General features: G+C 46.3%; 1 protein-coding gene across 3 annotated transcripts in view; it reads right to left on the bottom strand.

Annotated features, from left to right (window-relative positions):
• Positions 1–449: 449 nt before the first annotated feature.
• Positions 450–27,385, bottom strand: part of HNRNPR (heterogeneous nuclear ribonucleoprotein R) — a 51,635-nt gene continuing 24,699 nt past the window's right edge. For all 3 annotated transcript variants that reach the window (XM_077837715.1, XM_077837716.1, XM_077837714.1), the window contains 5 exons: positions 19,537–19,672; positions 16,234–16,439; positions 9,159–9,308; positions 1,905–2,026; positions 450–1,725 (listed from right to left, as the gene is read on the bottom strand). In XM_077837715.1, coding sequence (XP_077693841.1) covers positions 1,116–1,725; positions 1,905–2,026; positions 9,159–9,308; positions 16,234–16,439; positions 19,537–19,672 — 1,224 coding nt within the window. In that variant the 3' untranslated portion in view covers positions 450–1,115. The remainder of the gene's footprint in view (positions 1,726–1,904; positions 2,027–9,158; positions 9,309–16,233; positions 16,440–19,536; positions 19,673–27,385) is intronic.

The raw sequence follows: 27,385 nt of genomic DNA, 5'->3' as shown, positions 1-27,385 counted from the left end.
GTATACCATATAGTACAAAAAGGACAGATACCTATTTCGGGGCTGCTAGAGGCCCCCACAATACATAATAGTAACAAAAAGGAACAGGGGCTAAAAAATTGCAGTCTCCAAATTCCTTCTCCATATGAGATAATTAAAATTAATAACTGTTAAGCTCTGCAAGAACATTCAGATGCATTTGAACCCTTTCAAAAAGCAAAGTAGTAAGTATCAGAACTAGATGTGATTAGGTTATAGAACACCAATTAAATAACAGTGCCCCCCTTTGGACTATTTGTAATTTCGCCTAGCTTTCAGTCTGATGTCCACAATGCTATATGTTGGAAAGCACAAGAAATTTGAATGAATTTGATCACTCACATAGGCAGTTATACTTTGAAAACAATGTTTCTTCCAAGAATTACCAATGAAATAATGTTTTAGGACACAATTGAATTTGAAATAGGTAATGTTTTGAATAGATTTTTGAGTTTTATTGAAATCTTACATGAACAAGAAATTGGAAATACAATCACATCAAGGAACAAATTGCCACGGCTTTGACGTTTAAGCCAAACAAATTTTGTAGGGCAGATTTTCAAAAAGGTGTGAAGTTATAACAATTTAAAAACACAGTTAACCTACTTCTAGGAATGCAAAACATACAATCATGTTATTTTCAATACAAGAAATCTTAATTTTTTTTGTTTTAATTTCTTAAAACTACTAAGACAAAGCACTAGCTTTTACTTTTATGTACAGCATACTCCTATTGTAGTCTACCCAAAATCCGAAAAAGGAAACTGTCCAAAACCAGAGGTTCTGCAAAATCATGATTGAACAGTGTGCCCATCCTGCTTTTAAACTGCTAAAATGAAGCCTAAAACAATAAAAGCACTGAAACCCCAAATGGAGTTTGGGAATTCTGCAAGCCCAATAATGTCCAAGTGCGTTTATGAAAAAGGAAAATAAAAGACTCGAATATATACACAATAGAGTGATTCTTCAGCCCAATACAAATGGCAGCCAATTGCTACTGAAAGATGAAACATTAAGCCAATTTTTTTTTTTTAAAGGATGTAGAGCTATAGCCAATTCTATGTTGCCAATATCATTCTCAAGCCCTCCTCACTTGTCTACTTCCACTGTTGCCCATAAGTATCCTGATAAAATTCCTGGTTGTCATTATTGTAACCATAGTTACCGGCATAGTCACCACCTTGCTGGAGCGGCTGCTGAGCGATGGGTTGGGAGCCCCAGTTCTGCTGGTTGTTGGTCTGGCGGCGCTTGGAATCAGGTTGGTTGTACCCATCTGCCTTTCTCTTGCCTCCTACGTTGCCCCCACGGTTGCCCCTGGCTCCACGAGCACCACGTCCTCTCTGCTGCTGTGCAGGACCCCCTCTCCCACCCCTGGCTCCTCTTGGTGGTCCCATGGGTGCCCCCCTCTGTGAATAGCCAGCTCTACCTCTTGGTGGTGGTGCTCCCCGCCCCCTAGGTGGTGGTGGAGCACCTCTCCCACCCCTTCCTCCTCCTCTTCCTCTTATAGCATAGCCATCATCATAGCCATAATAGGGATCTTCATAGCCACCACGGTAGTCATGATAGTCGTAACCATAATAATCATCATAATAATCTTCATAGCCATAGTAATCTGGGGGATAGCCATATCCACCTCTCCCTCCACGACCTCTGCCTCTAATAGGAGGTGGCATACGAGGTGGAGGGTAGTAATAATAGTCTTCATACCTAATAAAAAAAGAAACATGCATTAAATTTGTCTTGTAAGTCTCCTAAACCACTGTTACTTTCTGCTTAAGTTTGACAATATATGGGCTGGGGAAGGACTGCCTCTGTTAGCTTATGTTCTGTAGCAGCATGAAGTTCTGCTATTTGTACATTACAATACTGCAGAAGTGAAGACTTACGCAGTGCTTCTGGAGGCTTGTCTGGCAGCCTGGCGTTCTTTCCTTTTCTTATCTGGTGGTTTAGCTAACACTATTTCAATTTCTTCCCCCTCTATCTCTTTTCCATTCATTTCATTCATGGCCTGTATGAAAGTCAGAAAAACACATTTGAGTTTACTTCCAGTCATCAGAAAAAATTTAAGTCTTTCTAAAAATGTCCACTAGTGTTCCAAAAAAGATGCAATTGAAACTGAAGAGGAAATATAATAAATCCTTTCAGAGATTTCACATTGCAGGATACGTTGAACAAATTAACAGAACTGTCACCCCAAATGTTAACTTCTACATCTATTATGAATTGTTAGGTTATTTGAGCCACCAGAAGTTAAAAACTTCCTTCAACACTCCACTCTTACACTAGTTATAAGGATGACATGTCAATACCATTCTAAATTTTTCTATCATTAACACTGAAACATTTGTTTTGCTCTCCTTGTCTTCGCGTGATAAAGTGAAAAACAAAATGAAATTTAAGAGCCCCTCAATAAGAAACCTGATCTTTGCGCAGTCTAGTACTAAAAAGTGAGAAGCAACTGAACTGTACGTTGCATAGACACAATACTCCTATTTTCCTTAAAAAGAAACATTTCAGATTGGTGTCAGAGTAGCAGCCGTGTTAGTCTGTATCCACAAAAAGAACAGGAGTACTTGTGGTACCTCAGAGACTAACAAATTTATTTGAGCATAAGGTTTCGTGGGCTAAAACCCATTTCATCGGATGCATGCAGTGGAAAATACAGTAGGAAGATATACCCACCCACCCCCCACCCCCATGAAACAATGAGTGTTATCATATACACTGTAACAAGAGTGATCAGTTAAGGTGAGCTATTACCAGCAGAAGAGGAAAAAAAACCTTTTGTAGTGATAAAAAAGATGGGCCATTTCCAGCAGCTGAGCAGAAACGTGTGATGAACCGGGGGGGGGGGGAATAAACACAGGGAAATAGTTTTACTTCGTGTAACGACACACCTACTCCCAGTCTTTATTCAAGCCTAATTTAATGGTGTCCAGTTTGCAAATTAATTCCAATTCAACAGTCTCTTGCTGGAGTCTGTTTTTGAAGTTCTTTTGTTGTAATATTGTGACTTTTAGTTGTAATATTGCGCATTTGCTCCAACCCTCCGACAGAGACAAACATCTACAAGATCTCTATCAAGCATTCTTGCAACTACAATACCTACCTGCTGAAGTGAAGAAACAGATTGACAGAGCCAGAAGAGTACCCAGAAGTCACCTACTACAGGACAGGCCCAACAAAAAGTAACAAAACGCCACTAGTCATCACCTTCAGCCCCGAACTAAAACCTCTCCAGTGTATCATCAAGGATTTACAACCTATCCTGAAGGATGACCCATCACTCTCACAGATCTTGGGAGACAGGCCAGTCCTTGCTTACAGACAGCCCCCCCAACCTGAAGCAAATACTCACCAGTAACCACACGCCACAAAAACACTAACCCATGAATCTATCCTTGCAACAAAGCCCGTTGCCAACTGTGTCCACATATCTATTCAGGGGACACCATCATAGAGGCTAATCACATCAGCCACACTATCAGAGGCTCGTTCACCTGCACATCCACCAATGTGATATATGCCATCATGTGCCAGCAATGCCCCTCTGCCATGTACATTGGCCAAACCGGACAGTCTCTACGTAAAAGAATAAATGGACACAAATCAGACGTCAAGAATTATAACATTCAAATCCCAGTCGGAGAACACTTCAATCTCTCTGGTCACTTGATTACAGACCTAAAAGTCGCAATATTACAACAAAAAAACTTCAAAAACAGACTCCAGCAAGAGACTGTTGAATTGGAATTAATCTGCAAACTGGACACCATTAAATTAGGCTTGAATAAAGACTGGGAGTGGATGTGCCATTACACAAAGTAAAACTATTTCCCCACGTTTATTTTTCCCCCCTACTGTTCCTCACACGTTCTTGTCAACTGCTAGAAATGGCCCATCTTGTTCATCACTGCAAAATGTTTTTTCTCTCTCCTGCTGGTAATAGCTCACCTTAACTGATCACTCTCGTTATAGTGTGTATGACAACACGCACTGTTTCATGTTCTGTGTGTGTCTCTTCCTACTGTATTTTCCACTGCATGCATTCGATGAAGTGGGTTTTAGCCCACGAAAGCTTGTGCTCAAATAAATTTGCTAGTCTAAGGTGCCACAAGTACTCCTGTTCACATTTCAGATAGATGCACAGAAGCAAGTTCTCGACTACAGGTATGAACAGCATGCCCACCAAAAAACCACAAACACCTATGAAAACCTGATTTGCATCCACATCAGGCATCTGTACACAGAAAGGTAGTCTTCAGCTTGACCAGACATGTGCACACTGACTACACTTAAAAGATCGGTCCTCTCTCTGAAAAGTATAGGGTAAAAGACGAGCAGAAGGCCATTCTGCTAAGACAGGAATGGCCAACCCGTGGGTCTGGAGCCACATGCAGCTCTTCAGAAGTTAATATGCAGCTCCTTGTATGGGCATCGACTCTGGGGATGGAGCTACAGGTGCCAACTTTCTAATGTGCCGGGGGATACTCACTGCTCAACCCCTGGCTCTGCCAGAGGCCCTTCCCCCACTCCACCCCTTCCCACTCCCTCCCCCAAGCTTGCCATGCCCTTGCTCCTCCCCCATCCCCTCCAGAGCCTCCTGCACACCACAAAACAGCTGATTGGGAGGTGCTGATTGGTGGGGCTGCCGGTGGGTGGGAGGTGCTGGGAACGGGGGAGCTGATGGGGGGCTGCTGACATATTACTGTTGCTCTTTGGCAATGTACACTGGTAAATTCTGGCTCCTTCTCAGGCTCAGGTTGGCCACCCCTGTGCTAAGAGATCCCCAGGCAAATGCTGCCCATGGAATCCGCCAGGGATGCTCCACAGCCAAAAAGAAAAGTGAGCAAGTTGTAACCTCCAGAAGTCACACAGGGTTGTGGCTGGAGGATGGGAAAAGGATCCCTGTGAAAGGGAGGACTTAAGGGGATCTTGGACAGTGTTTATTGTGATCTCTTAAACCTTACTTGAAAGAGGAATCCAACATTTTCGAGAAAGAAAATCTCAGTAATTGAAGTAGACATATAAAAAAACAACTGAAATCTGACGAAGTATTTCTTCTGTTCTCATTTGCTCAAACTGTATTCTTGATTTAATGTCATTTGACTAGTTCTCCTGGGCAGTAATTTCTATAAAACACAGCTCCCTTTTGCTTAATTAAAACAGACTCTCTTAATGTATAAGCAACTACAGGATAGAGGTAAACAGGTGTTCTCACAACAAAATTTTTGGTGGACTCAGAGTGCAGCCACCAACTCTCACTGGTGACCGCTCTGACAAATTTTCCTAAAATACTTAATTAACTTTAGAGAAAGCAAATAAATATGCACATATACATGTCCTAATCGTAGTTTATTTGTGATGGGGATTTTTTTTTCCAGAATCAATAATAAAACCATCCCATCAGGCCCCGCTCCTCTCCTCCCTCCCCCATTGTCCTGAGCTCCCTTCCACAGCCTCGCACCCCACGTTCAGCCCACTCCTTGCCACTTGGCCAGGGAACCCGGTAAGGCTGGCCCTACTGAAGCCCCCTCCCCAGAGTCCCACAGCTGAAGCCGGGCAGTGGGGGCCCAGAAGCCCGCCTCTAGCTGAAATCGGGGGAGGGAGCTGAAGCCCTCTCCAGAGACCCTGGGCGCTGTGGCAAGGAGCCACTGCTTTGCCCCCTCCCCCATTCATGCCCAGGAGGCTGTTGTGGCCTCAGGAAAAACCCCTGGTGGTGGCATGCAGCCACAGTGGCCACATTTCAGAAATGCTGAGCTTTGATGGAAAGGAGCTGTACAGGTGAGCCGCATCATACGCGCATTTAACTTACGCGAATTCAACTATACACGCTCTGCAAAAGGAAAAAAAAAAAAGATACCTGTAAATAGTGCGGGCGATTCCGCCCACCATTCCACTCAATGAGCGTATGCCCTGGAGTGAGCGTGAGATGGGGAGACGTGAATCTGCTGTTCCCTCAGTCGGTCTCAGTTTCCACATGCTTCTCACAGTGTGAGCATCCCGCCGCGCTGAGTGTGATTCTAGTGTTTAAAGATACATATTTTTCATACAACATGGCCCCTAAACGCAAGCCAACTACGTCATCTGGTGCTCAACTGAAGAAACAGCGATCTGTTCCAACGCTGGAGGAAAAACTGGCTGTGTTGGACTTACTGAGAGACCGTATGTCAGTCTCCAACATGGCACGTAAATATGGCCGCAACGAATCTAGCATCCGTGCCATCAAGATTCGAAGAGAAATTCGTCAAGCCATGGCATCAAGTGCTCCAATAACTACTAAGGTGACGAGCCGGGTGCATGATAAGACTTTAGTGAAGACTGAAAAGGCATTAAACTTATGGCTGGAAGACATGAACCGTAAACGTGTGCCTATTGATGGCAACACGTTGCGAGAAAAGGATCTTAGCTTCTATGCGCTGTTCAAACCTCCTGCCGAAGAGGGACAGGCTTCTGATGAGAAGGAATTCAAAGCCAGCCAAGGTTGGCTTAACAGTTTTAGGAACCGCTTCAACCTCAAAAACATGCAGACTACTGGTGAAGCTGTATCTGCCAATGAAGAGGCAGCAAAAGCCTACCCTGAACAATTAAAAAAAAATCATAGAAGAAGAGGGCTATCTTCCGGAACAAGTTTTTAATGCTGATGAGACTGGGCTCTTCTGGAAAAAAATGCCCAATTGCACTTACATTTCGAAATCAGAAAGACAAGTCCCTGGCTTCAAAGCAGCTAAACACCATGTGACTGTGTTGTTTTGTAGCAACGTGGCTGGGCATTTAATAAAGCTGGACTTGCTCTACAGGACTGCAATTCCCTGTGCACTAGAAGGCAAGAACAAAAATCTCCTGCCTGCATTCTGGCAATCAAATAAAAAGGCTTGGGTGACGGAAGCATTATTTCTGGATTGGTTCCAGAGTGTTTCATTCTGGAGGTCAAGCAGTACCTCGAAGAGAAAGGACTAGACTTTAAAGTGTTGCTGATCGTAGACAATGTTCCTGGCCACTCTGCAGCACTCCGGTTTGCGCATAACAATGTTGAAGTCATCTTTCTCCCTACCAATACCACCTCCATCCTCTCGACCAAAGTGTGATTCGCTGTTTCAAGGCCACGTACATGAGGTTTACGTTCTCACGGATATGTAGTGCTATGGATGCTGATCCCAATCTTAATGTGATGGAGTGCTGGAAGTCCTTCAACATTGCCATTTGCCTCACTTATATTAAACAGGCAATGGATCGCAATCAAGCCTGAAACAGTCAATGCATGTTGGCGAAACCTATGGAAAGAACGTGTGGATGATTTTAAGGGTTTCCCGACCATTGACAAAGAAGCGAAACGCATTGTTCAGGTGGCCAGGCAAGTGGGTGGTGATGGCTTCGTCGACATCCTTGAGGAAAAACTGGAGAAACACTGACTAACGAAGAGTTAGAGGAACGATGAAATTGTCTACAGAAGATGACAACAACGAACAAGAAGAGCCAGCAAGTTGGAATCTTCATAAATTTGCTCAAGCGTTCCAAGCAGCGAAACACTTGAATGATTTAATTTCTGAATATGATCCCTCTATGGAACGAAGCCTCAAAATCACATGCAGTATTACGGACTATTTGAGACCGTATCAAGAAATGTTTGAGCAGCTCAAGAGACAATAGCGACAGTTGCCGATCACCATGTTTTTCAAGGAAAAACAACCAGCAGCAGATGAGCCTACGCAATCAACTTCGAGCTGAACCAGAGCCAACCACTTCATCTACAACTCTCTCCGTCACCCAAGCTCTCCATCACCTCTGTCTCCTGGATCGACATCAAGCCCTGACAACCCCCTGTAATTACCCCCGTAATTAAAAAAATACAGTACTGTAAAATTATATTTGGCATATATACACTTTATTACATACTGTACACATACATTTATACATATTATTGTACAGGGTTGTATACACAAAACCATGTACAGTATACTGTACTTTATGGGTGATTTAAGGGATTTTCAAGGGTAATTTTGACTATACGCCATTTTCACTTTTAGAACCTAACCTCTGCGTAAGATGCGACTCCACTGTATCCTCATCCCCAGGCATTGGCTCAATAGTAAAAAGCTGAGTGCCTGTTCAGCAGGCTATTGCCAAAAGCTACTTATGAGGAAATGAATCTGCAGCCACCATGCACATTGCTCCAGACTCTGGAAGCAGAGCAAGGGCTCAAGTGGATAAGTCAGCAAGCTTCTTCCGACCTCCCATCAATGGGACAGCATGCAGCAAACAAGAGCCAGAAAATTACTTCTGAGGGAATTCTGCGCCCCTGCGCAATACAAAATTTTCACAGAATTAATGTTCTGTGCAAAATTTCCTGTTTCCCTCGCAGAATTGGGGTAGCAAAGCTGCTGGCAGCCATTAGGGACCATTGTACTCTGCAGAGCCCAGCTCTCTAGCTCACGGAACACCCAGCCCTGTGGGGATAGAGGCTCTGCATGCTCTGGCTTCCTGGCTTGATCCTCATCCGCTCAGGGATGGAAGACAGACTGGGAGGCCCAGCTCTGGCAAAGAGTGAGGAAGGGCAGGGCTGCACTGTCCCACCGGGAGATGTGGTGATGTGAAAAACCTGAGGGGAGGTAAAGGTTCTGGGAGGGATGGAGTGCAAGTGCCTGGGCTTAGGGGGTGCCCCACAACTGGAACTGGGTCATCATAAAGGTCTCTCTCCCTTTCTACTTCTGGGGGAATATTTTCTCCCCCAACCCCCCATTTGTATCATGGACATATTTGTTGACAGATGTTTTGAAATAAATGACCAAAATAATGTAAACTGGAGTGATTCTATTGTTATTTTGACAAACAAAATATGCAGAATTTTTACATATTGTGTGCAGATTTTTTAATTTTTTGGTGCAAAATTCCCCCAGGAGTAAAAAATGCTTTTTAAAAAGGAATTTCTGCAACAGAAAGTGATTAGAATAAATCACTGGAGTTTTCCTGAAGCAGAAGCAATATCAAACAGACCCTACACTATATAGAATTAAATGTACACCGTAATGTACCATGAAGTTGAGAAAAATAATCTCTTACCAACATACACTTTCTATATATTTTTCACCAAAGGCTACAGTTAGTGTTTAGCCATACAAAAATAAAAACCACAATCCTACCTTTACTGCTGCACCTCTATCCTCAAAGTGAACAAAAGCATAATCCTTCAATTTCTTCACTCTTTCCAGCTTTCCAAACTCTGAAAAGGATTTTTCTAGGATTTCTTCTGTCACTGTAGTGGCTAAGTTCCTCACAAACAAAACTTTCACCTAGTGAAAAAAAGTATCAGACAAAGATGTAAGTAATTCCAGAACTAATCAGACATCAGAGGGAACAAAAGTATTAGCTGACTTCCTGCAAACAAAACCCATTCCTCTATTATGCTCTACTTCCTAATGACATATTTCAGTTGAGTCTTGAAAAATCAGTCACTATTTTCAAAGAAAGCAGGTCATATCCTTTGGGGTTTTCAGTTTAGTTTAGTTGTTTTGCTTGCTGGCAGTTTTCCTTCTAAGTTGCACGGCTGCCCAAGCGTTAACCAAGTACTGGGCACTTGATTAGTAGAGCCACACACATCCAGTGACTTGTGTTAGGGCAATCCTCTCCCCTGCTGCTCTGCAGCTGCATTGCTCCTGCCCTCTGCCTTGGAGCTTGTGGCCAGCTGCTCCCAGGCCCCTCCTCCTTGCTATGCAGAGCTGGGGTGGCCCCCACCCATGTACCCCATCTTTACAGAGAGGGAGAAGGGGAATAGGGCAGTTCAGGAGTGGGACAGAACTGCTTGAGAGCGCCTCTCTGCTTAAAGAGACAGCGCAGTGTCTCATACTTCCCCAGCAGGCAGTGTGTGCGTGCATGCACACCCTCCCCCCCAGTCTCTTGTCACACTCACGTCCCAACAAATACTTGTGGTGTTACTTCAGTACTTCCTGCAATGCATGTGTATTCTCTGTAATTTCATTCTTTCCAAGTGCTGTTATTTTAGTTTTTTGACTGGTCTACGGATTTCATAATTTTATTTCTCTCTTATGCTTAAAATTTAATTCCTTGAGTAGCGACTTCTAAAATGCCTAACCTGTACTGGCAAAAAGAACAGGAGGACTTGTGGCACCTCAGAGACGAACCAATTTATTTGAGCATGAGCTTTCGGGAGCTACAGCTCACTTCATCGGATGCAACCTGTACTGGTGGCTGGAGTAATTATCCCTATGGTAACTTTTTAAAAATATATATTATATGTAGGTTTTTTGTTTCCAGTGGTAGCGCACGTCTCACATTTTGGTGTGCATATTGGCACACAACAAAATTCATTCCACACGGATAGAAAAAATTAGAGGGAACACTGCTGGCAACCAGTGTCACATGCAACATCAGGGTTTCTGACTGGGAACTCTAGAGTCTGGGTGCACATTCTTCACTCCATTGTTTTTTTGATGACATTAAGGTGGCGCAAGAGAAAAGACAGTTACTTCTTCATAACTGTTCTTTTTCCAAGATGTTGCTCATGTCCATTGCATTGTAGGTGTGTGCGCTCGTCACATGCACCAATGCCAGAAGTTTTCCCTCTCAGTGGTATCCGTAGGGAACCAGCTCCGGCGCCCCCTGGAGTGGTGTGCATATGCACCAGTATAAGGGGCGCCACCGGCTCCCCTCACCCCCAGTTCCTTCTTGCTAGAAACTCAGACAGTGGGGAAGGAAGGCGGGTCACGGAACGGACATGAGCAATACATCTCGAAGAACAGTTACAAACGGTAAGAGTCTTTTTTCCTTCAACGGAATGGACATGAGCAAGCACTTGTAGGTGACTCCCAAGCAGTACCATGGAGACGTGTAGGAGTTTATGGATGTGTCGATTTCATCTCTGGCCTGCTGAGTGATGGCGTAATGTGCCATGAATGTGTGTACTGAAGACCATGTTATGGCCCTGCAGATGTCCTGGATAGGGACGTGCGCCAGGAAGGCAGCCGAAGACGCCTGAGCCCTAGTCGAGTAAGCCTTCACTATCGGTGGAGACACAGCCTGTGCCAATCATTACAAGTACGGACGCAGGTGGTGATCCAATTTGAAATCCTCTGAGAGGACACCAGAAGGCCTTTCATTCTGTCAGATGTCACGATAAAGAGCTGGGTTGATCTGCGGAAGGGCTTCGTGTGCTCCAGATAGAACGCAGGGCGTGTCGGACACCCAGAGCATGCAGCCGCCTCTCCTCATTGGTAGAGTAAGGATTCAGACAGAGCACCGTGAGGAAGATATCTTGGTTGACATGGAAATGCGACACCATCTTAGGCAGGAAAGCCAGATGGGGCTGCAGCTGGATCTTGTCTTTGTAGAATACCGTGTATACAGAAGTCCCACAGAGCCGATGAACACACACACACCCCCCGCCTGTTGACACAGAACATGGAGGTCATGTCTGTCAAAACACCTGCACTACCCAACCGTACAGCTAGGGAAAGAAGACACCGCAGGCTAGAAGAATTGGCCTGAGCGCCCCGACGTTTATATGTAACGCAAGCTCCTCTCGAGACCATAATCTTTGAGTCTGCAGCAGACCAACCGATGTGCTCACCAAGCCAAGGTCAGACACATCCAGACCATGGGTTGCAAGCTTGCAAACGGCACTCCTTCCGACACCAACCTTGGGTCGGACCACCACTACAGAGAGGCAAGTATTCTAGGAGGGATTGTGATGACTTTGTTTAGGTGATGTCTGGCCAGGGAGCAGACTGACAGCATCCACATCTGAAAGGGACACAGCCTGAGTCTCACGTGGCAGACATGTGCATGCTGCCATGTGACCCAATAGTCAGACAGACCCAGGCCATGGCGCGCGGATATGCAGTGACTGCTAGCAATCAGATCTGACATTGCCCTGAACCTGGCCTCTGGCAGAAATGCTCTGGCTCGGGTAGAGTGCCACTCCAATAAACTCTATCCATTGGATTGGGATTAATGTTGATTTTTGTTCGTTTATCAGCAGGCCCAGAGCTCAACAAGCAGCTTGCACCATCTCAATGCTGCACTGGACCTGGACCAGCCCTTGATGAGCCAGTCGTCAAGGTACGGACAAATCTCGATACCCCGATGCCCAAGGTAGGCCGCCACCACCAGCATGCATTTCATAAACACTCTTGGCGCTGTTGCCAGGCCAAAACGGAGCACTGCAAATTGGTAGTGGGCAGTCCCAAAAACAAAACTTAGGAACCATCTGATCATGGAATATTGATATGTGAAAGTAAGTGTCTTTCAAATCGAGGGCAGCGTACCAGACTCCCAAATCCAGGGAAGGAATGATGAAGGCCAAGGAGACCACATGAAACTTCAATTTCTTGAGGCTCTGCAGGTCGCATAGGCCCCCTTTGGCCTAAAAAAAAAAAAAAAGGGAGTAAAACCCCTTGCCCCTTAAATGCAGCGGGACTTTCTCCATGGCTCCCACCCACAGAAGGCTCTGCACCTCCTGAGTGAGCAGATGCTTGTGAGAAGAGTCCCTGGAGGAGGACCGGGGGTGGGGGGGAAGAGAATATAGAAATAAACTGGAGGGTATACTGCCCTGCTACTGTGCTGAGGACCTATCGGTCAGATGTTATAGAGGCCCAGGCAGGGAGGAAGGGGGACAGACTGTTGGAAAACAGGAAAGCAGGATCCAGGACACAGACTGGAAGGTCACCCTCGAGTGTACCCGCAAAATGCCTGCTTCCTACCCGGTTGGTTAGAGGTGGAGCTCAAGTGAGCAGAGGATGCCCGCTGGTGGCCTTGCCAGCACTCATAGCCCTTTCCCTTTTTACAAAAGGGCTCTGACCAGGGTTGGGTCCTGAACCAATGGGTCTGTGGCGGCTTAAACAGCTTCCTTGCCGGCCCTGACATGTACAGGCCCAAGGTGCACAAGGTAGCCCTCGAGTCTTTCAGGCGTGCAATTTATTGTTTATTTGCTCGTAAAACAGTGCCAGGCCATCGAACGTGAGGTTCTGGATAGACTGTTGAACCTCCGTCGAAAGGCCTGACGACTGCAACCAGGACACCTACCTCATTGAAATGGCTGAGGCCATGGTTCGGGCCACACAGTCTGCTGTATCTGAGGCCGCTTGGAGGGCTGCCCTGGACACCACCCAGCCCTCATCGAGGATAGCCAGGAATTCCTTCCTGGGTTCCTCTGGCAGCAAATCTGAGAATTGACTGCCAAATATTAAAGTCATAACGGCAAAGCAAGGCCTGATGGTTGGCCACTCTCAGCAGGATATTGGATGTAGAATAAATTTTTCTACCAAAAAGATCTAACTTCCTTGCATCCTTGTTCTTAGGCATTTTTCCCCGGTTGGCCTTGTCTTTCGTGCTCATTGGCCGCTGACACAACCAGTGAGCTTGGGCCAAGGTGGGTATAAAGAGACTCATACCCCTTAGTGGGGACGTAGTATTTTCTCTCTGCCCACTTGGAGATGTGGGTGCAGGAGGAGGGCGTCTACCACAGGGTCTAGTGATTTTTCACCACTCCCTTGTGCACTGGCAATGCCACCTTGGTGGGGGCTCCCACACTCAGTACATCAAACAGGGAGTCTGAGGGCTCTGCCAGCTCCTTGACTTCTAGCCCCAGGTTTGAGGCAACCCTCTTCAGGAGCTCCTGGTGAGCCTTGGCACTGTTCTGGGAAACTGGGTGAGAGGGCCCCCACTATCACCTCATAAGGCAAAGACGACGAAGAGGCAGGTACAGGCAAGTCTGCCAATTCTGTTGCTTCTGCCATGGGAGCCTCAGACGAGGCTGGCTGATCCTGGAGAGCCTACTCTGACTGCATCTGAATCAGGGGATGGGCAGGAGACTGTTTCTGACCATTTGTCAGTTGCCCCCAAGGCCGACCTATGCCCCTGTGATGGTTGGGGAAATCCCCAAAAGTTTCAGAGTTGCCAGGGGGCAGGCCACTGGCCCTGGGGCCATGCTGCCACTGGTGGCCCAGCAGGGAATGCCAGTGCCCCCAATGGGTGACCCTGGCCCGCAGGCAGGATCTCCTTCTCGCTGTCGGAGCCCAAGAAAAGGGACATGTCTGGGGGGGCACAACTGTGCTGTGACTGTCTGTCTACACCGATCCCGTTGGCTCTGGCCCTGGACCTCCGCTGAGGACCTTACGAGGGCGATGGCTCTTGGTGCCATGATCCCAGCGACGACATTCGACGGATCGGCAATGGTACCCAGCGATCAACGCCTTATGGTTAGCAAGCAATGCCACTCCGTCAAGGGGAAATGTGAATGAGTAGACCAGCGTGTTGGAGACCGTCAATGCGCTTGCAGTGAACCACACCAGCAGTCCAGTGATCGGTGACGGGGTTCCAGGGACTAACGTCTTGACTCTCCGTAGCTCCCAGCACCAGGGCTCTGGGGACAGGTGCCGCGCCTCTACAGGTCTGTGCTAGCCTTCTAGTGATCGCCACCTTGAGCCTGAGGAGTGCGGCCTGGAGTCCGGGGACAGATGCCGGGAACTCTGGCAGGCAAGCCGACCCGCTTCCGGTGGCTGGTGGCACAGCTCAAGTGAGCACTGACGGGGCACCCCCTGAAGTGAGAAGCAGTGTGGCACTGATGGGGACCATTGAAAGGATCCCAAGGCAAGTTTACTCCTCAAACGGGGCACCTCCGTGACCAGCGTGGGCAGCACCAACAGGGACAGAATGTTCCTTGTGGCCTGAAAAGCCTCCAGTGTCAACAGCACCACCAGGTGCTGAATGCCTCTGCCATTCCCCAGGGTGGCGGGTGGGTTTTGGAGTGGGCTCGAGTGCTCAGTGGGGGTCAGAGCCTGACCTCCATCCAGAGGGGGAAGAGCTGTGCCTCACAGATCTTTGCTCTCCTCCGGCCCTCTCCTCCCCTTTACGGGATGTAGGAGAACATCCCCTCCCAGCCTCTCTTTGCTTTTTAGCTGGTACCAGGGATGGGGATCGGTACCGGTGATGGCAGCTCACTCCGCACTGAAGCAGCACTGGCTGGGAGTAGAGTCCGATCTGGTCGGCTCTGAGGCAAGTATAAGGGACAATGCCATAAGGAGTGCTCTGAGACGACTGTCCCGCTCCTTTTTGGTCCACAGTCTGAAGCTCTTGCAAATGTGACACTTGTGGCTAACATGGGTTTCCCTTAAGCACTTCAAACAGCTTCTCTGGGGATGTCGGACTGGCATGGGTTTCTTGCAACAGTCACAAGATTTGACGCCCAGGGACCTGGGCTACATCCTATTCGGGACTAACAAATTAACACCTAGTCTACACTAAGGGAACTATAAAACTAACAAATTTCTAACAACTATATACAGGAAGTTCTCAAATGTGCCTAGTTGTGAAGAGTAAGCTTTCTGAGGCAAGGAGATGTTCCAGCACCATCACTGATGGTAAGAGGGAACTGAGGGTGGGGGGGAGCCGGCAGCAACCCCTTATACTGGGGCATATGCACACCCCTTCAGAGGGCGCCAGAGCTATTCCACTATGGATACCACTGAGGGAAAAACTTCTGGCACCGGTGTATGTGGCGAGCACATACACCTTCAATGGAATGGACATGAGCAAGCACTCGAAGGAAAACTTGTCTCAAATCCCTTGCTAGAGATTGCCAATGGAACAGAGCTGGCTCTTATGCTTGCTCCCTCCAGTACGGGGAGGGGGGACGGCTGGAGTGAGATTCTCAAAACTGTGGTCCAAATCACATCTCCCTCATATTCAGTGTGCCCAGAGGAAACTGGATAAAGCAGAAAATCCAGCCCTCAGTATCTGTGGAAGGTTTTTTTTTTTTTTTTTTATTAAGCAATAGAACACTACAGAGTTTATAGTGCTGACATAAGCCACATGCCCTGGGGTCAATGAGTTATGGGTGGATTCATCTTCCTCTAAAGCATCCAGTATCTGGCACTGCCAGAGGCAGAATGCTAAAAGAGATAGACCATTAGTTCAATGCAGCATGACAATCCTATCTAACTCTAAACTAATGGGAATGGCCTCTCTAGTAGAAGTGCCCTGTACTGCCATACTGGACAGGCAAGTTTGATTTCTAGTGCTAGTTATTTCCACTCTAGGGGCGGAAGTATTGGGAGAAAGTGCACTGAACTCAGAGACATTAGTCCATCTAACTCCCCAACCAACTGAAGAGTGACATCATTTAGAGGCAGCACCAAACCTGCTGCCACCAAGGTGTAAATAAAATCACCACAGAATGCAGAGTAGTTCTGCCATCCCTACCTTTGCCATGACTTCTGGATCAGGTTCCTCTACAGGGTCAGCCCATTCCACAGTCACAACATTTCCCCAGACTTTTACTTTCCCACTCATCAACCGACGTCGAGCTTGTGCTGCAGACTTGTGATCTTCATATTCCAGGAAGCAGAATCCCCGGTTCTTTTTCTTATCATCAGGTTGATGATAAAGGATTACATCCACCAAACCCTCTGTAAAACCAACAGCTGAACATAGTTTCATAAAATTTAAGGCCAGAAGGAACATCTAGGTCTGACCTCTTGTATATTTCAGACAAATTCCACCCAAATACACCTACACTAAGCCCAGCAACTTCAGTTAAAACCAAAGCATTTTATTCCTTGGGATACTAAATTGGCATGTGCCACAGGTATAAAACAGGAGAAACTGAGGGGCGACCAATGCTTGACCCTCCTGCAATGACAGGGAATTTATTAGGTGAGGTATGCGAAAGTAATCCTAGCAGAAGATCCATGCTTCAGGGGAAGACAAAAAAACCCACCAATATTCCTTCCCAACCAAAAAACTGGCAATCAATTAGATCCTGACCACGGAAGCAAGACACCAAACAAGCATCTAAGACAGGATTTTCTATATCTCAAGAGCACAGGCCCACCCCGCCCATCTCTACCCATGGCAGATCTGATGCTTCAGAAGGAGAGAAAAATCCATATTACAACTGTGTATTGGGGGATAAAAAAATCCTTCCTGACCTCTGCAGGCAGCCAGCTGAGACATGAGATCAGCTTATACAGTCACCAGAATACAGAGCTACAACAGTTATGAGGATTTTGAGGGAAATGCAGCCAGTCTCATTCTCTACCAAAACCCACAAGGAGAGGGGATGAAGAGAGCAATTAATAGATTCAGAGATTCCACAGTCAGGTAAAACCACCATGCCTATCCAGCCCAACTCCAGCACACAGGCCACAAAACCTCTCCCATAAACTGGATTAGAACATGTATTTCAGGAAATTCTCTAATCTTGTCTAATCTCAAAACCTGCACACATTAAGGGTCCACCACCTTATTGGGTAAACTGATCCACTATTTGATCACCTGGACTACTAGGAAACTACTAGGAAACACAGCATTTCAGGGTTGAATTTGTGCATGTTCATATTCCAGGCATGTGATCATGGTATGCCTCTATCCACAACATTAAAAAGCTCTGCAGTATCACATATCTTTTCCGTGATTAAGTACCCGTAAAGTGAACAAGCCACCTCTCAACATGCTTCCATCCAGTCTCTGCAGACTCAGAAGCTGAACACTGAACTAAGTGCATCCAAGTACCTCCGTCAGACACACGCACACAATTTACCCCCCCAGAGGACCCCCCGCCCCCAAAAAGAGTCAGGTTCTCAGGAATTGGAACTCTCCAACAAAAAAACCCCACCACTCCCCTACCCCAGATCCACCTTCCTGAATTCTGCACACCAGACCTATTAATTGTCATAAGTGGATAGGAGGATGGGGCATGTGATGTACAGCCTATTCCATTTCAGCACTGACTTAGAAATCATTAACCAAAACATTTAGTGACAGTTAAGGTTGCAACATGACACATCTAACCCACTCAGCCTTAAAGGAAGAGTCTACTGAATTCCTTGACACTTCCATGCTGCATTACAGCACAGTTGGTCAGACAATCCAGGAGTCCACAGGACTTTCACTTCCATTCCCCAGCAGATACTGAAAAGCAACGTATATCCCAGCTTCTAAGCTGTATTCTAACACAGAATTGTGTTGATGCACGAGTACGACACCACATCTATGCAGTCTGTTAATTGCCTTATTACTACTACGGTCACCATTAAGGTTTTGCATTAGAGCAGGGGTGGGCAACCTGCAGTCCGTCAGTGTAATCCGCTGGCAGGCCAGAGACAGTTTGTTTACATTGACCATCCGCAGGCACAGCCGCCTGCAGCTTCCATCAGCCGGGAACAGCAAACCGCGACCACTGGGAGCTGCAGGCAGCTGTGCCTGCAAACGGTCAATGTAAAGGAACTGTCTCACAGCCTGCCAGTGGAATACCTTGATGCGTCGCAGCTTGCCCACCACTGCATTAGAGCGTGATAGGGTACATATTTGACTGGCTGATACGGTTTGGGTCTCAATTCAGGTCAGTAACAAGGGTGGGGACATACATAGAAATACAAAACAGCAGCTGATAGAGGTTCATGGTTTCCAGGTCAAGGAGGCTTCCCCTACACTAAATAGTATTGTGCAGAAGCCTCTCTCAAAATACTTAATCATCCTACTTCTGAAGTCTATGTATTTTGTGTATCAATCCAAGGTGCACCAAACACACATGAAACACTCCTAATACAATATCAATTTTAGTTTATACCTTTTGTTTTATACTTTCTTCATTTCTGAAGAATATTTAACACTTCAATCCCGTCTATCCTAGAACAGAATTCAAGGGATCCTTTCACCATATCCCTCTGAAAAGGACAGAGAATGGACGGAGCAGACCAACTCTTTTCCTCTCTGCTCCATGCAGTTCTTATAACTTGCTACCCTATTAAGGAAGCAATGGGACATTCCCTTCCTGTAGGAGAATTGCATAAGAGATCAATAATTCTGCACCAACTCTCCCTGAATCTTTTCCTCACACCCACTGCTTATGATGGGGGGAGGAGGGGGAAGAAAACAAAACAGGGTTTGCACTGGTACCTGATCTGGCTCCTCCCACCCTTCATCAACTCCATATTTTTTGGGCCAAAAGTTGATCATTCCCTCCAACCTCTCAATTGGCTCTAGGTGCTGCTTCCATGACATTCTTCACCAGATGGTCTATATTTAGAGGCTGCTCCAGAGCCTCTCCCTCTGTTAGAAGATCCGAGTTTGACCACTCAAAGCCACCCAGAATAAAAATAAGTTTCATTTAATGGTAGATCAACTCTAACCAACCTTGCTCCTCCCCACCCACTTTTTTCTTCTTTTTAAAACAAAGAAGTTCAAGAAAGTGAGATCAGCCTTTTAAAAGTTAGTTTCTGATGCTCAGTTTCCCCCATATAAAAAGTTTTGTTAGCAGTCACATATATAATTCACGTGTGTGAATGCAGAAGAAACATGAATCTTTTATACGGGCTATCAATCTGGAAATTCATACAGCTTATGGTACTTCCCACCAGCAATGAACCTGGAACTCCCATTTGGAAATAATCTTTCATTACAACTGGCATTTAAAATTTACTATCAGTTGCTACCTTGCTATGAGTTAATTCCTGGCACTAATCTTTTACCATACAAACTCTTTGTTAAGCGGAAGCTCTTTACCTGTGACTTTACTGAACTCTTCCAATATGTTTTCCTTGGTCTTGTTCTTTGGAATTGATCCAACAAACAGTCTGTTGTTCGCCACAGAGATGCACACTCCAAGGTGTTTCCCAGGACGGATTTCATAGTTGTCACACTAGGGAATATTAAGAGATGCCACTAGTATATTTCAGTTTTAACTCCTTAATTCAATATGGATCAAAAGGATAGTAAAAAAAATTAAAATTCCTAATAGAGATGTGAATTTAGATATATACAGTAAAGATTATATACTGTAATAGAAATCATGCTATACTGGCCAGAATTAGAGATTGTTGATTTTTAGCTTTCTGAAAAGCCACATAATATAGACAACAAAACACACATTTTGATAGCTTCTCTCTCTTGCCACCCTTCATATGCTGCTTTTCTTCTTAGGCCAAAAGAAAATTCTTCCTGCATCTGAAGAGTATCCTGAATATTGTGGCTGCTACCAGAATACAAACAGTGATATTATTAGCCTGATATGAAACAGAATCAAATCAATTAAAAGTATGAAACAGTTTGATTTGTATTTCTCACGTTCTTGAGCATGCAATCACAACATAAGGTTGGTGGTTTTTCTCAGCAGTTTAACAAAACATGGTATCTATCAATCCTCATTTGTATTTCCTCATTTCCCTAAAGAGCACTTTCCTTAATTTCACAATTCATTTAGTTTCATGCTCATTATAGTGGCCCAGAGTGATAAGAATATTTTTTCCTTTTGTGAAGTGCCACAGACAAAGCTTTTCTAGTTAAAAACTCACTTAACATTTTAAAGCTTTCTAGGAAATGTTTTGTTTGGTTTTTTAGTTCCTATCAGCTAATCCACATAAGTCCCAGTTTTAGTCAAAGCCAGATTACTCTACGGGTGATGGTGGCAAGATGATGAAACATTTATAGGAAAGAGCCTTCTTCCTCTTTTTGCAATTCTCCTCAGTTTATCCAGAATTCCTTTATGACTTTAGTCTAGGATTTTCAGAGGATCCTAAACAAAAAATAAAAACTTAGCAGGTAGGACTTTCAAAAACATCTTTAGGCAGAAATCCCATCCAACTTCCTTAAATTGGAATTTTCAAAGCAGTTTACCTACTTTAAGATACTAACAGCAGCTCAGGAAAACAGATGTTTGATAAAATGCCCTCATAATAAGAAGTAGGTTACTCTGAGAAGTTCAAAAGAAAGGTTTCTCTCTTTATTCACCAGTAGTGTAATTCTTCAAATGGAAAAAAAACCGGTTACCCACCTTTTTGTAACTGGTGTTCGAGATGTGTTGCTCATGTCCATTCCATTCTAGGTGTGCATTTGCCCACATGCACAGAGATTTTTGCCTTAGCTGTATCCATAGGGCTAGCTGTGGCGCCCCCTTGAGTGCCGCGCCCATGTGTTGGAATATCAAGTGCCGCCGCCCTCACACCCTTTCAGTTGCTTCTTGCCAACAACTCCGACAGAGTAGGAGAGCAGGTAATAGAATGGACAGAAGCAACACCTCGAAAAACAGTTACAAAAGGTGGGTAACCATTTTTTCTTCGAGTGCTTGCTCATGTCTATTCCATTCTAGGTGACTCAAGCAAAATCCTCAGAGGTAGGCTTGGAGTTTACCATCTTGCAGTCTGAAGCACTGCTCTGCCAAAGCCAACATTATCTTGAGCTTCCTGGGTCAGCACATTATGCGATGTGAACCTGTGGACGGACAACCAGGTCGTAGCCTGACAGATTTCCTGGAATAGCACTGTGTCAAGAAGGCTGCTGATGGCGCCTTTGCCCTAGTTGAGTGAGCTGTCACAATTGAGAAATTCCTACAGGGGGAGGGATAGCTCAGTGGTTTGAGCACTGGCCTGCTAAACCCAGGGTTGAGAGTTCAATCCTTGAGGGGGCCATTTAGGGATCTGGGGCAAAAATTGGGGATTGGCCCTGCTTTGAGCAGGGGGTTGGACTAGATGACCTCCTGAGGTCCCTTCCAACCTTGATATTCTATGATCTGCCAGGACGTTGCTGGAGCCAGGTAGGTGGGCCACGAACAGATGGACAGCATGCCATGCGCAGAAGTCCCAAAGGCTGAGCACCTCCTGACAAAGGGTCAAGGACCTGGCACCTCCCTGCCTGTTGATATATTACATCACAGTTGTATTGTCAGTCAGGACCTGCACCATCTTGCCTCTCAGGTGGGGAAAATGCCTGGCAGGCCAGGTGGAGGACTGCCCTGAGCTCCCTTGCATTAATATGGTGGGCTAAGTTGTCCTTCAGCCCACAGCCCTGTGTCCAAAGCTTGCCCAGGTGAGCGCCTGAGCCCAGATCCAACACGTCAGAGATCAGGGTTAGAGATAGGGACAGAGTTGCGAAGGGGACCCCTTGGAGCATCGACCGGGGATCCAACCACCAGCGCAGAGATAGTAGGACTTGGTTCGGTACCATGACCACCCGGTCCAGAGCGTGTTTGCTTGGGGTAAAGACCAAGGCCAGCCACGCTTGGAGAGGCTGTAGGTCTAGCCAAGTGTGGGGAACCGCATATGTGCAAGCGGCCATGTGACCCATCAGGCATAGGCAGATGTGGGCTGTAGTGAGTGGGTGGTCCCTCAGACAGATCAATTCTGACAAGGCCTGAAAGCATTCTTCCAGAAGGAAGGCCCTGGCTCGCCTGGAGTCAAGAACTACTCTGATGAACTTAATGCGTTTGACAGGCATTAAAGTGGACTTTTCCGTGTTTATCAACAGGCCCAGGTTGCAGGAGGTAGAACGCACTAGGTCGAGGCTTCTCCGTACCTATTCTGGAGACCTGCCCTTGATAAGCCAGTCACTGAGTATTGAAACAGATTCCTCGACATCTGAGGTAAGCTGCTACTGGCGCCACACGTTTTGTGAACACCCTCAGGGCCAAAGGGTAGCGCAGTGAACTGGAAATGGCACCCTCCTGCCATAAACTGGAAGAAACACCTGTGGCCCAGGAATGCAGAAATGTGGAAGTAAGTGTCCTTTAAGTTGAGAGCAGCCGACCAGTCTCCTGGATCCAGGGAGGTATGATGGAGGTCAGGGAAACCATGTGAAACTTCAGCTTCTTGAGAGACTTGTTGAAGAAGTGACACAGGTCCAGGATGGGTCTGAGGCCCCCTTTTGCCTCCGGCATTAGGAAGTACAGGGAGGAGAAACCTTGTTGGGGAGGGGAAAGAGGTAGCCAAAAACTGCAGGGGATAGCCCCAAGATATTATGTCAAGAACCCAGCAGTCCAATGTGACCCACAGCTAGGCCGCACGTAGGGGAGGAGGCTGTTAAAGAAAGGTAACAGCCCCTGCTTTTCCTTTTCATTGGTCAAGGAGAGCACTAGCGAGCCAAGGGGAAGGTGGGTATAAAGATACTCAAACACTTTTGGGCAGGACTAAGTACTTATTTTCGGCCTGTTTTGAGGTAAGGGGGGATGGAGAAGAGTGTTTGCCAGATGGCCCTGGCAATTTTGAAGACCTCTGCATGCACCACAAAAATCAGGGTGGAGGCCGACAGGACACTGAATAAAGTGTCCGCCTGTTCAGCCATCTCCTTCACCTTGAGGCCCAAGTTCTTGGCCACCCAAGGCCTGGTGGGCTATAATAAAAAAAATCATTGGGCATGCTGGCTGTGAAGGGTCCTGCAACCGCCTCATCCAGGGATGCAAATGTCAACTGTCCCACCAGAGGGGGACCCTGGTTGTCGTCGTTCTCCATCGGGGAGGGTGGTTTAGTGGTGGGGACCACCTACCAAGTCTCAGCTTCTGGGTGTCTCTCTGGTTCCAGGCTCAGTGCCATTGGTGCTGGTGGTTATCACTCCGAGGGAGCTACCAATGAAGGGTCATAGCCATGACTGGAACAACCCATGCGTTTCAACAAGGCCACTGCACCGGCCACTATCCCTGCCGCCATTGCCCCTATACTGTCTATGCCGGCTCAGTAACACATTCCCGCCTCTGGGGGTCCATGTGACAAGTTGAAGCGACCCTCGGTTCCAGAGGAACCTCCTTCCAGAGACTACAGAGGGGCTGTAGGATGCCAGAGTCTGCCTTGAGCTCACTGATAATGGTGACCAGTGCCCTGCATAGGGGGGCCGGTACCCACACCATGGAGACCCGTGTCGGTGCCAGGGGAACCAGAGACAGGAAGGAGAACGTTGCCACGGCATCAGTGATCGGCAACAAGACGACAACCTGCATGATGGCAATTGGTGCCAGTAGTAGGGGGACCAGCAAGTTCCTCTTGGGAAACTGTTTGGGTGAAGGTGACAGAGGCCACAGTGCCGGCGACCAAAGGCAAGCATCTGGCAGCCTGGACAGAGGCTCTGACGTGCATCGGCACAGTGGTGGAGAGCACACCATCATCTCGGGGGATCTGTGGCGCTCCAACACTCACTTGACCTCTTGGGGAGCCTTTGCCAAAGCTTGCAGCACCTGCTGCGCTAGCTGTGCAGGCAGAGACCTGTGCTCTTTCAATGCGTGGGAGCATGTGTTGGCATTGGTGCCGGCAAGGAAGATAGTCTAGTACTGCTCGCAGTAGTCAGGGGAGGACCTTTTGCTGGGCTAACAGCTGGAGAAAGCTGACCGCGGGGCTCTAGGGTGAGTGCATGGCCCAAGGCAGTTCCTTTCACTGCTGTCCCCTTGCTTTTCTTCACTGATGCTGAGGAGCTGTGCTTCCACGCCTTCTTTTTCTGTACTGGTAACAGAGAGCGGTGCCGGGAGGAGCCCAGTGCCGGTGTACTTTTTATCGATGCCAAGGTGCTTGGTGACTCATGCCAAGGAGACCTGGATTGCAGATGGACTCCATCAGGAGAGCCTGGAGCTGAATGTCCCACTCTTTTTGTGTGTGGGGCCAAAAGTTCTTACAGATACAGTACTTGAGACAACTGCTGTGAGGGTCACTAACAGGTATAGGCCTGTTACAGTCTGTTCAGGGCTTGAAACCCAGAGACCGGGGCATGCCCCACCAGGGGAACCTGCTGGAACCTTAACAATTAAGGTATTAATGGGTACTTAACCACATACAAGGCCTTAAGGCACAAAGTCAAAGGGAGAAAAACCGCTCGTCCTTGTCAAGCAAGGAAAGGCGCTCTGATTGACCACCACGGGCAGTAAGAAGGAACCAAGAGGGCACAAGGCCGGCGGCGCCTGATATATCCACGCATGGATGCGGAACTCAAGGGGGTGCCACAGACAGCCTTCCAGATGCCACTAAGGCAAAAATCTCTGACGACCACGCACATGGGCACGCGCACACCTAGAATGGAATCACAGTGAGCAAGCACTCAAAGAGCAGTTTATTGAAGGGACAGATCAATATCGGATCCAAATTTATTTGAAAATTTGCTTTCAATACAAATAGAGTGATTCATAATAAACTTCTAATTTTCTATTAACTATTGTAAGTGAACTCAGAATCTGCTTTTCAACAAAGTGTTGATTATGGTTTTTTGTGGGTTTTTTTTTTTTTTTTTTAAATCAAACCTGATCCCACTCCCATTTAAGTCATTAAAGATTTTGTCACTGATGTTAACAAAAGCAGAATCATACCCTATGAGTGAAGCCTACACAAGTCAACACTGTCCCATACTACTTGAAGTGCAATGATCTTAATTCAATCTGAATGGAAACTCAAATCTTTGCTAAAAATAATGAACACCAAGCTCTAAGACTGATTTTTTCCAGTATCTTGCAGAAACGACATTCTATTTCTCAAAAGCAGGTTTCACCTCTTTGCCAAGTATAAATTCAACCACGAAACACTAATACAGGCAGTCCTCGGACTTTCGACACAACTGGTTCCTGAAAATTGCGTCATAAGCCAAAACGTCGTAACTCGATTGCAGGACCAAGAGTCAAAGTGGAAACCAATTGTCAAGTCAAATCAGGGTGTCAATTCATAAACGCTGTAAGTGCTGTTTGTTGTAAGTCAAACATCATAAAGTCGAGGACTGCCTGTACAAACATTTTGAGTTTGAAAATTCTGGATAGGACACTTGAAATTTATATACACACAATGCACATATGGGAGAAAACATCCATATGATAAATTGCAGATTGTGATAAATCATTCACCAGTGACCCATCGCCTGTCCACTAAGCCACATCAGAGAGTTATTTTAACATTTCCATATCTTGGGCAGCTTCAGAGACACAACTTTGTGAAGTTTCTTAAACTAACCTGTCCAAGGAATGTTTTCTCCTGCTTCAAATTATTGTATCAAGGCCCAGCACAAGAATCAGGAGTGGGCCAACAATGGTTTTTGGAAGTGTTAACTTCAAAGCTTGACTTTTCATGACCTCTTAGGGCTATGAATTTCAGCTCTATATTATTGGAAAAGATGAATTATGCATGTCCTACTAGGAATTTGAGTCCTGGAAGAGCCCAAGATAATCTTATACAATCATATGTTTGTTCAAGTTCTTAGATTATGACTGCTGAGTTCTTTCCAGTGAGGCTAATAGGCGGCAAGTGTTTGCTTGAAACCTCACCCTGTTAACAGGTGTTCATCCTACCAGGAAAGGGTTAAGTGGGTTTCGATGAACCTGGAGAGAGGCTACATAGCAGCAGTAGTATTCCACCTTTTCAGCCTGAGAGCCAATCACTCCCCACCCCGCCCCCCCAAGTGGGATGAATTCTCTGGCCCGCTCTGCTCCATTTGGACTACTTAGGCAATACAAGGAGAACAGAAGGCACCTGCAAGTCACCTGTTAAGGATTTACCCAAGAGCGAATAGAACCAAAGTATTCAATTCCTGTGATTCTCATCCTGCAGCCCCAGCACAGAGGATATTATTGGGCTGTAGAGGGACAGGTCATACGTAAGTGTACAGCTTCCATTCTAGTTCTCCACAGCTGGCATATGGTCTTTTGGGGACAGCTGTCAACTAGAGTCTTCACTCTTTCCTTCTCTTGGGCTATCCCTCATGTTTTTGTGAGGGAAGGGACTAATCCCTTACTAGGAGTTCCTCTTGACTCAGCCTGAGCCTATCAAGTATCTATTCTGCTCTCCCTGATGTCAGGAATCTAGAGGAAGAGCTGCTGTACCTCAGCAGGAAAAGGTAAAGCAGCTGAGTAGAGCTCTCCTGGGACTGCAAAGGAAGCAGTAGGAGAGACAGTGTTCCCATCCGCCCCTCTGTAGTGAGAAGGCAGATTCAAATATTTCAATGTCATAGTGAAACTTGATTGCAAAACAGCAGCGATGTCACATGAAGTTGCCCTGTGGTCTTATGAGGTTGTCTCTTCAGATGGCCATAGACTGAGGAGGATTAGATGACACCTTCTCCAGCTTCCAGAAGAAAGGGAGATTGGGGCACTGAGTCTGCCATTTCTCCTGAGGTCTCAGTTCTCTTACTCTGTTCTGGCTGTTGCCTGCACCCCAGAACTAAGTTCATTTTTTAATACAGAATCAAACTGAAGTTTTCTTAACACTACAGGTCTAGATTGGGGCTTAGCAGCCTTAACAGTAGAACCCCAGAAACGGCCAAGTCCAGGGAGAAAATCTGAGCTAATACTTCCTTAAAAAAAAAACCACAGGAAGAGTTTGGATTCTTTGTACTGTGGGGAACTGTGCTGACATAACAGGTAGTGAAAGTCACTGCTCACAGGTGAAACCTAGTACGTAATACTTTATTTTTCCTACAACTCTTATATTGTGATTCAATTTAGAGGCCCAAGCAGGCTGAAGCCTCACTGTACCAGGACTGTCCCTAGGTGCAGAGCCCCAAACCAAAGATATAACAGGTGGAAGAAAAAGTATGTTTGCATCTGTACATAAGGTGTTGGGGCTGCAGAAGGAGTAACACAGTATGTTTTACCACAGACTGGAGGTGCACACAATTTGAAACCAAT

Source organism: Eretmochelys imbricata, chromosome 19 (genome assembly GCF_965152235.1).
Source record: "Eretmochelys imbricata isolate rEreImb1 chromosome 19, rEreImb1.hap1, whole genome shotgun sequence".
Classification (NCBI taxonomy): Eukaryota; Metazoa; Chordata; order Testudines; family Cheloniidae; genus Eretmochelys; species Eretmochelys imbricata.
Note: the sequence above shows the minus strand (reverse complement) of the source record. Positions and strands in the feature narration are given on the sequence as shown.